At 37.2% G+C, this 10,321-nt stretch overlaps 1 protein-coding gene across 1 annotated transcript in view; it reads right to left on the bottom strand.

The window, feature by feature from the left end:
* Window positions 1-7,835: 7,835 nt before the first annotated feature.
* The window catches only part of slc7a9 (solute carrier family 7 member 9), a 62,014-nt gene continuing 59,528 nt past the window's right edge, over window positions 7,836-10,321 (bottom strand). Inside the window, exon 13 of the mRNA XM_048605909.1 lies at window positions 7,836-8,009. Coding sequence (XP_048461866.1) covers window positions 7,948-8,009 — 62 coding nt within the window. The 3' untranslated portion in view covers window positions 7,836-7,947. The remainder of the gene's footprint in view (window positions 8,010-10,321) is intronic.

The following is a 10,321-nucleotide window of genomic DNA, read 5'->3' as shown; positions in this document are numbered from 1 at the left end:
TATTTACATGGTGCTTTCTTATTTCATGCTGTTTTAGATGTATGTATCTAAGCGAAGGCTGATCTGTACATTAACTACATTTACTCATTTTGGTTCCATAATCCTTAACAATCTTCCCAAACAAAAATCAAATTTTTTAAAACTTTCAATTGACCTACCCTCTACAGTGTTTTGTGGGAGAAAGCTTCAGATACTCTCAATCCTTTGTGTAAAGAAAAGCTTCCTTATTTCTACCTGTTGGCCAAAGCTTTTGCTTAAATTTTGTGCAGTCCAGGTTTGGACTCGCCCAACAGATGAACTTTTTCTTCTGTCATAGCAACTCTTCTTAATCATCTAAATATCTCAGTTACACATTCCATACTCCAGGAAATGTAGCTTGTCCTAATATTTTGACCTTTTGCTCCTGGTATAATTCTGGTGAATCTGTGTTAAAGTTCAAGGCCAATACATCTTCAATATATCAACTGATTCCCAAAAATTCATATAACTGGCATCCACACTGTCCTTACCACATCAGTGATCTCTTTTTAAAAAAAAACTCTGCAAAGTTAAAACAGACATGACTTACCCTTTACACATCCATCTCTCTCTGATCAGCTCATTTTTGCTCATGTTCTCAATAGCACAAAGGTAAATTAAAGCTGATCATTTCTGTTTTGTGATACAGTGCATCTTTTTTTCCCTCCTCCTCCAGTTTTTCTTCCCACAATTGTTGCAGTGTCGTATAATGGGTCTTATCTGCTTCTGTAAGATATACTCAAATAAGATAATTAACGGTTTTAAAAAAGCTAAGTTTGAAAAATTGCAGAAAAGGACAGGGGACACATTCTAACCAGTAAGAGATTGGGCTCCCACATAGATTATTGAAGGCCAAGTCCTGAAATCATTTAAGAATTAATTGGAAGCAGTAATATAGCACATGAAGCGACTGTTTTTGCAGTGAAGTGATTTGCCTCATTTAGAATTATTTCATAAAGTGATTTAACTCGACCCAGATTACAATTATGTATGGTTGTGTTAATGGAATTGTATGAGGCAACTATATTTCATTGAATCCACAGCACAAAACAAGCCATTCAGCCCAACTGGTCCATATTGGTATTTGTGCTCCATATTAACTTCCTCACAAAAACCCTATTAGCAAACCCTCATATTCCTTTCCCATAAGATTATCTAAATTCCATCTAAAAGCATCAGTGCCTTTTTACTTGACAATTGCTTGTAAGGGGCTTTGCAATTCTGCTCCTGCTTCGATCAAGGAGTTGCTCCGCAATTCCCTTTTAGATCTATTAACTACAATTCTGCTTTGACTCATCCTTTATTCATATATGCCAACTAAAACTAATTTAGGAAAAAAATTTGAAACGTCTCAGTTGCTTAATGTTATACAGAAGAATGACTCAGTTATTCTCGTAAGAGTATAGTCAAGTATTGTGATTGTCATAATAACTTAATGAACGAGACATGCTGTGCAAGCCTGGGGATATTTGCATGTGCCAATGAAATCCTCTCCACTCTCCCGTCATCCAGAAATAACTTGGCTTAGTGTAGAAATACATTCTAAGATTCTCAAACTGAAGTGGAGGCAAATTATTTCTATCAAGATGGAAAGGTAAAATAATACTGTTTTTAAAGGAGCAGAGATCTGTTTATAATATTTGCCACTTCATTTTGCTCATTCAACATGGACAGAAATTTTTGTATTTTATTTCTATAAAATTAGTATGCAAGTAAAAATCAACTCTGCATTCAAATCAATAATATAATGGGATTGTTCAGAAAATCCATTAAGCATAGCAAAACTTTTTTTTCTTTAAAACATATCAGAAAGTAGATCCTAATGAAAAAGAAAAATAGTTACAAAGAAGTAGTGAATGAGAACCGGTTTGAATGAAATATATTAAAATGACGAGGAGAAGAGTTTAATGAAAAGGCTTTTCAGAAAAAACAAATTGCTCACTATATCCATTGTCTTGGCTTGTATTGTCCATCGCTCTAATGCAACACATATGTTTGAAATTTCATTAAGGAACACAATAAGTGATGTTCAGGCTGTATAAGATATTGTTATGGACCAGCTGAAACCCCTCAAAATAGACCCTTTTTTTTTTTTTAAATCTTATTTAAAGGCGAGTGTAAGGCATTGTGTTCCAGATGTGATTCGATTGGTCAAACTACTTGGCTTTAAGCAAAACATACTTTATGCTGACACTACAATTGAAGTACAACCAAAAAAGAATTGGCATAACTTTATTAAAAGAGTAATAAAAATAATATTTACCTGCTACTCATCAACTGTTCCAATATAGTGGCATTCCATAAACACACCCTTGGCAAAGGCAAATGCAGCAAAACAGATGTACTCACTCGCTGTCTTCTCCAGTCCAGGAGAAAGAACACTGACAGAATGAATCGAGCAGAAGAGAGAAAACTCGAGCTTTTGCAGCAGTAAAGAGAGAGAGAGTTGTATCTAACAGCTTCAACTCCAACTCCAAATACCCAACTTCAACAACTGAAAGCAAAGCTAAAACCCTGGGTCTGTGTGAACCTGACTCCACTCACGCATACATCTTTTGTCTGCTTAAAAAAAACACAAAGCTATCTATTCTGCATTTCATGGAGCAGATACCTTGGCACCAGGGTTATAATGCCTCTCTTCAAGAGAAACAGGACAGGTGAATTCCTCTTAAAGGCATATATCATCACAGTAATAATATTTATTTTCTGTGTTCCTATAGACTTTGGTTTCCAAGTAAGGTTCTTCAAAACCTGAGGAAACTAAGTAGAATGCAATGATATCAGTATTTTTGTGTATAATTGTCTGTGACTGTTTACAAGGCATTTCTGGGATATTAAAATGGGTTATCTCTATTTGCAGAGATTTTCCATGCAGATTAGCTTGAAAATCACTGATGAGTTAATCATTCAATGGTTAGCACTTAACTGTGTGGTGCAGTTTTGTTGCAATCTTTGAGTTCAGAATTTTAAAAAAAATCCTTGTGCGGAGTAAAACAAACTTTTATTTTACATTTCGATAGAATATTGCATTGTTTATACTAAAAGGAATTATGTTGCCCTACAATTCATAAGGGCAGAATTAATTTGTAGAGCTTCCAACTTATTTCCTGCAAAAAAGAGGATAATCTGACTTAATATCAGGAGAAAATATCCTATAAATTCATGCTCATTCCAAGAGTTGAGTTCATAACCTGGGGTGTTGCTTAAGCACACCCTGTTGAGACAGTGTTGCATGTTTGCAATACTATCTTTCAAACCACACATTAAAGCCCTATCTGTTTATTAGTGTTTAGATACAATATAACTCGGTACTTTTTCCTGAATGAAATAGGTTTTTTGTGGGGTGTTGTGAATAAATGTTGACTGTTAACTGAGACCACAGTAACCGATCACTGGCTATATCCTTATTATTGGGGGGCCAGCATTGCACAGATTGTCATTTTGTCAATGATTGCAGATGCCAGTGCACTTCAAAACTAATTTGCTGGTTGTGATTTGCTTTAGGACGTGAAAAACTCTTCATGCAATGTTGTTGAGGTCTTGAACCCTAATTTTGAAATTGTCGAAAGAGTGCTGTTTGTAGGACTGGTTCGTTCAGACAGACAAGATTCTAGTTTAGTTTCATTAATGTGGTTGTTGTAGTTAATTCAGACTATCACAGACTCATAGGGATTTCTAGACAAGGAGTATTGAAATATTGCGTCTTTAAGTATACACTCAGTACTCATTACCTGCTTTTTTGCTATCCATGGATTTACCTATGTGTGAGGTTGGCCTTAGACCCCATAATTTTTTTCCTCATTGACTCATCTGGTCTGATTGTGCACTCCTTCAGAGCGCATAGGAGAGTTGCATTGGAGTGAATGTCAGTTTCTTTTATCTGCAAAATTCCATGTCCCATCTCTTGCAGATAATGAGGATTTGGATAATGAGGATCATTATTTTATGTCCTAAGGTAAAACCACTGACAAGTACAGCAAGGCCTCAAAAGTGAAATATGTATCAATTGGCTGTGTTATTGGAAACCTTAGGCTTGTTTTGATGATTTGGCAATTAGCTGGAATCAGCCAATTAATTTAAACCAAGCACTTAGCAATTGAAAGTTAAAATGAATTTAAATCTGATGATTTTGATTACCTCGGACCAATGCTGTTGTAAGAAAATTGATACATCATCCAGGGTATATGAGGAAACGGTTTTTGAAAATCGGTGTGAGAGCGAACCGCCATCTGAGAAATAAGCACCTAGCTCTCAAGAAATCACTAACCTCTCTAAGAAAGCACCTTCTTAAACATAAAGGGTGACACAGTACTTCTAACAAAGAGTCTTCATAGCAAAAACATCCCTGACAGCAGGATCAGCGAAGGAAAGGTGTTTGAGTGGAGAAGGCAGAGCATTCCAGCAGACACATTCTCTGTGTGGACTTTGAGAGACTAAGTTTTAATTTTTTTTTCTTACTACTTGGGTTATATAAGTGGGACTTGTGTTTATTGGAATAGCATACCAGTAGAATTTTGTTCAGTTAGGGAATAGTCAGGAGTTAGGAGGGAATTGTTCGGTTTGATTTTAGTAGTGTTAATTTGTTCACTGTTAGGGTTAAATAAATAAATTGTTACTCGTTACTTTATAAAGTGAATATCAGGGATTTCCTTTCATTTAACCTCCCCTTTTCCATAACCGTTTGGGGCTCAAATCCAGGATCTGGCTGGTTTGTGTACGGGATCTGAATGGAACTGAAACAGTTTGAATTACAGTTAAAAGCAGAGGAAAAAGAATAGTAGAGAATTGCTCTGGCCAAAGAAAAAGAGAGAGAAGAGAAGGAGAAAGAGAGAGACTTTGAACATCAGAAGTTGCAAATTAAACAGGATAGCTGACATAGGTTTAGTGAGGAGGAGCGTGATGATAAGCAGACCCATTGTATATATCCCTCGCAGGTCTTTGGTACAAATATGTCAAAACGTTACCAAAATTCAATGAAAAAGATGCAGAAGCCTTTTTCATTTCCTTTGAGAAATTGGCTAGGCAGATGAATAGGCCACAGACTCTATGGGTAATGTTAATTCAGACCAAGTTGATGGGGCTAGTGAGGTGTTTGCAGTACTGTCAGATGAGGTATCAAGAGAATATGAAGATGTTAAACAGGCTATTTTGAGTGCTTACAAATTGGTACCAGAAGCATAGACAATGGTGCAGAGCTGGGCAGATGGAGTTTAACCCTGAAATGAGTGAGGTGATTCATTTTGGAAGGACAAATTTGAAAGCAGAATACAGGGTTAACGGAAAGATTCTTGGCAGTGTGGAGGAGCGGAGGGACCTTGGGGTTCATGTCCACAATTCCCTGAAAGTTGCCACCCAGGTGGATAGAGTTGTTAAGAAGTTGTATGGTGTGTTAGTTTTCATTTAATAGAGGGATTGAGTTCAAGAGCCGTGAAGTTATGCTCCAGCTATACAAAACCCTGGTTCGGCCACATCTGGAGTATTGTGTCCAGTTCTGGTCGCCTCATTACAGGAAAGATGTGGAGGCGTTGGAAAAGGTGCAGAGGAGATTTACCAGGATGTTGCCTGGAATGGAGGGAAGATCTTACGAGGAAAGGTTGAGAGAGCTAGGGCTTTTCTCTTTAGAACGACGAAGGATGAGAGGTGACTTGATAGAGGTGTACAAAATGATCAGAGGTGTAGATAGAGTGGATAGCCAGAGACTTTTTCCTAGGGTGGAGGTAGCTATTATGAGGGGGCATAGTTTTAAAGTGAGTGGAGGTAGATTCTTTTACTCAGAGCGTGGTAGGGGCGTGGAATGCATTGCCGGAGAGGGTAGTGGAGTCGGCCTCATTAGGGGCATTTAAGCGGCTATTAGATAGGCATATGGATGATAGTATAAGGTAGGGGTGGAGGTTAGATAGACCTTAGGTTTAGGTTAAAAGTTCGGTACAACATCGTGGGCTGAAGGGCCTGTACTGTGCTGTACTGTTCTATGTTCTACAATTAGCAAAAGTGTGTGTGATTTGATTATTAGCTTATGATGACAGTTGAGGGAGTAATCTTAGCCTATGACCTGCTATTCAGAACATTTGACATCCATCTTGTAACAAAATAAAAGATTTTACACAATTGCATGAGATTTGAGAAAACACCTCTCAATTTTTGTTTGAGTTGGTAAACTGTATGCTTTGAGGACTTGCCCATAATTTATTTTCAAACCAATAGTAAAGTTGTAACTTGTTCAAATGTGCAGTACCCACTTGTAGCAGACAGATCATTGAGACTCAGCTTTACTAAGTATTGTATTTTATGTATTTGGGATCTTGTGTTGTAAAGTCTACAAAGAAAATGAAGCCTAAAGAAATCATGGAGCCTGAGGACCAAACATCAAATTATTTCTTGATGCCAACAATCAAGATGATGAACGGTGTTACAGCAGGTGGCAGTAGAGTATAGCTGTAATCCAACTTCCGAATTACAGTATGTGAATAATCAAATCCAGGTGAATTTTTGACTTAATCTAGAAATATTTAAATTTAATGTAGTTAATCACTAACATTAAAATATCCTTAAATTTAGATAATTATTGTTGAAACAAATAAATGTACAAAATGCTGAATTTAAAAATACAATTGTACAAACTTAACATACAATAGAATATACAGCTTTGAAAATCTGAATATGGGTTATTTTAGAAGCTTGTACTAAAAGCCAGTTAATCAGTCCTATCACCTGAAAATAGAGACGCAGCATGAGTAGTAAGCATTCTTGCTGCTTGACACTTGCACAAGACGTTTTATTCAAATTTGCACCATGATCATTGCCTGATTCCTACTGTGTCATTAAGATGTTTACTTGATGAAGCTTCATAAAAATCAAAGTAATAAATACTGCCTCTTAACTTTCACAATTTATTTTTCTTTTTAAACTCTTTGTCTTTGCAGTCATTCAACTTTTTTTTTCTAACTGCCAGAATCCCACATTTCCATTATCAAAGTTCCTTTTAAAAAAAACACTTAATTTTTCCTCTCTTGTAGTAAATGAATGCTGCTTTTCGAGTCAGATCTGAGATTTCTGAGGTCCATATCCATATAAGATTTGAATACCACCCTCTGTGGCGGGGGGAGGGGGGAATCTTCTCAATTTGCTCTGAAGTGTAAGATGCTCTGATTCTTACCTCCAAAATGTGTCTCTCGCAAACTTTATGAATACAAATGCCAATAATTTTTCATCTTTTAAATATGCAATTGGTATTACGACTTAGCACAACTTTGCATTTGAGACATGGTGACCCTCAGATTAAACTCAGCCATCTCTCCTCAATGAGCAAGCAACCTATGGTCCTCTCTTTACTGCACACCACATTTCCTCCTGGATTTGTGTTGAAAATGTAATGTGCTTGTCGAGTCTCTACTTCATTAAAATATGTACTTTAGGGACCACTAATCTTGGTCTACTTTGTATATTACATCTTGGATAACCAGATTTTTATTTTAGATTTTAACAGTCATTTAATGATGTGAATTTTTAAATTATTTACCAGATGAAAATACTATTTACTTATCTCCAGAAAACTCTGTTAGTTGTGCGAGAGATGAAGGGTGATACTTGATTTTGATTTGGTGCATTACTTTGACACTGTAGTGCAGATCTGACTGTATCAATTCAAATTGGTACACTAAAGAATGAGGGTCCTTCAATATAAATTTTAATTAATAAGTACACAAACATGCATCATAGTGTGAGTTTTTTTAACAGCACACATTCAAAGTGTCAGAATGTTAACACAATGGTACATATTTCTGATAATTGCAAGCAATAGCATTTACTTTGAGATATTATAAACAGTACAGAAGATTTTTTCAATATGTCAGGAAATAATACAGCCATCAGTGCCTGATATCCATCTTCAGCCATGTTAAGTATTAAAAGTGAAGTAATAGATGATTTTTACATTTCAGTCTCTGCTGGTGCCACTTCCATCAACAGCTGCAGATGTTTGGTAATAGGCCCTGGGGACACAATTAAAAGATTGTTTTGATGACAAATAGGTCACTGGCAATCATGAACAAGTGGATTATGTGAAGAAATTTTATAATTTCAAGTGGTTACTTATGTGTTAAAATGCAAAAGGTGCTTTCACTATACGAAACATATACTGAACAGAAATGAAAGATGTTTTTATAGAATTGAACCTTTCCTCTAGAATGTTGGGAGAATCACAAGTTTGATGGTAATCAGATTTTCAATGTCAAGCCTCATTTCCAACCAAGTTTTGAAAAGGAAGACAGATTCTTACGCAAGAGGCCTATTTGCATGAATAAACATTCTTATGTAACCTCACCTCATTGTTCTGCAGTTTCCCCATTCTTCAATTCACCAGATAGAAACTAGAATGGGACAGTTCCTGGTCTGAAAATGATAGCAATAACCTGTTGATTCCAGCTCACCACTTAGAAGGCGAGAAGACCATCTTGGATATCAGTCACCAATATTTTAGGACCCATTCCATGGGTTTTGAGTGCACGTGCGCCACCCATCCTCCAGGTCCCATCAGTAAAGTGGAGTTCCAATTGCTTCTGTCTTCTATGTCTGGGGCCATTAACAAGAATTGTGCAATGCAGCTATGGACTGACAGTACTTGACTGAGTGCATGACTGGACTTTAAAGACAGCTAATATTCAACCCCATATTCCTCTATTATCAGTCCAAAGACATTGCCACTACATAACCATCTCCCTTTGTGGGATTTGAATTCATTACTCCAGGTCTTTAGTCTGGGCCTTTGGATTACTAATGCAGTAATGTTACCACTATGCTCTGATATGAATACAAAAGTGCAGTGACTGTAGCACAGATCTTTGGGGAACATTATTTACTGCTATGGCCCAGTCAGGAAAGACCATTTTCCCTGACACTTCTATTCTTGGGCCAAGTATTTTCTGCAAGCCCACACTAACTCCTATTTCATGAACTTTGTATTGTTAACCAGAGCTTTAATTTTTGCCAAACACTTTATTAAGCTTTACATACAAGATCCGTTGCTTAATTAAAACAGAAATCATTAGATTAGTTTTGGCTCTTCTTGCTTCAATCAAATCTGTTTAAGTGGGAAGTGCTGGTACACATAGGATCCCCAATATCAGAACTGATTGCAAAGGTTAGCACTTTTCCCCTCCCCCATACAACCCAAACTTTGGGTCTGATATGTAGATGACACCTTCGTGATTATGAAACGCACTAAACTGGAAGAAACCCACTGACACATAAACAATGTCCTTACCGTTATAAAATTCATGAAAGAAGAAGAGAACAATAATCAACTACCCTTCCTGGACATAATGGTAGAACATAAAAACAACTGGGAACTCTAGACTACCGTATACAGAAAAACCACCCATATGGACCAAATACTCAATTACACGAGCAACCACTCCAATGCCCACAACTACCCTTCCTGGACATAATGGTAGAACATAAAAACAACTGGGAACTCGAGACTACCGTATACAGAAAAACCATCCATATGGACCAAATACTCAATTACACGAGCAACCATCCCAATGCCCACAAACAGAGCTGCATCAGGACACTATTTAAATGAGTCACAACACATTGCAGCAACCTGGAACTACGCAAAGCAGAACAGGAAGAGAACAGAACAAGATGGAGTCTTCAGAACAATTGGATACCCAAAAAGCACAATCCGCTATTATCTCCGAGACAGAACACAACACGACCAGAATTACATATCACCCTACCATACATCAAGGACATTTCAGAGATGACCACAAGAATGCTCAGACTCCAAGGTATCAGAGTAGCCCACAAACCAACAACCACCCTATGACAACTACTGATGAATGTAAAGGATCCCGTACCCAAAACCAGCAAAACTGGGGTAACATACAAAATATCATGCAAGGACTGTGAGGAAACACTACATTGGCCAAACTGGAAGAAAATTGATTATAGAGATACACAAACACCAACTAGCCACGAAGAGACACGACCAATTCTCACTTATCTCACTACGCACGGATAACAAGGAACACAAATTCGACTGGGACAACACATTGATAATCACGCAAGCCAAACAGAGACAACGCCAGGCAATTCCTGGTGGCCTCGTATTCCAACCAGAACTCCATCAAGAAACACATTGAATTAGACCCTGTGTACAAACCACTGAGAAACAAAACCAAAAATAATACCAATCACCCCAGCAAACCGAGACATATAAATAACAAGCAGGACAGAACACCAATGCTTCACCAGAGGCGCACTGACGATGTTACCCAGCAGGGTGACAAAACATTTGCAA

Source organism: Rhincodon typus, chromosome 15 (genome assembly GCF_021869965.1).
Source record: "Rhincodon typus isolate 14 chromosome 15, sRhiTyp1.1, whole genome shotgun sequence".
Lineage (NCBI taxonomy): Eukaryota > Metazoa > Chordata > Chondrichthyes > Orectolobiformes > Rhincodontidae > Rhincodon > Rhincodon typus.
The sequence above is the reverse complement of the archived record's forward strand: the minus strand, read 5'-3'. Positions and strand labels throughout refer to the sequence as shown.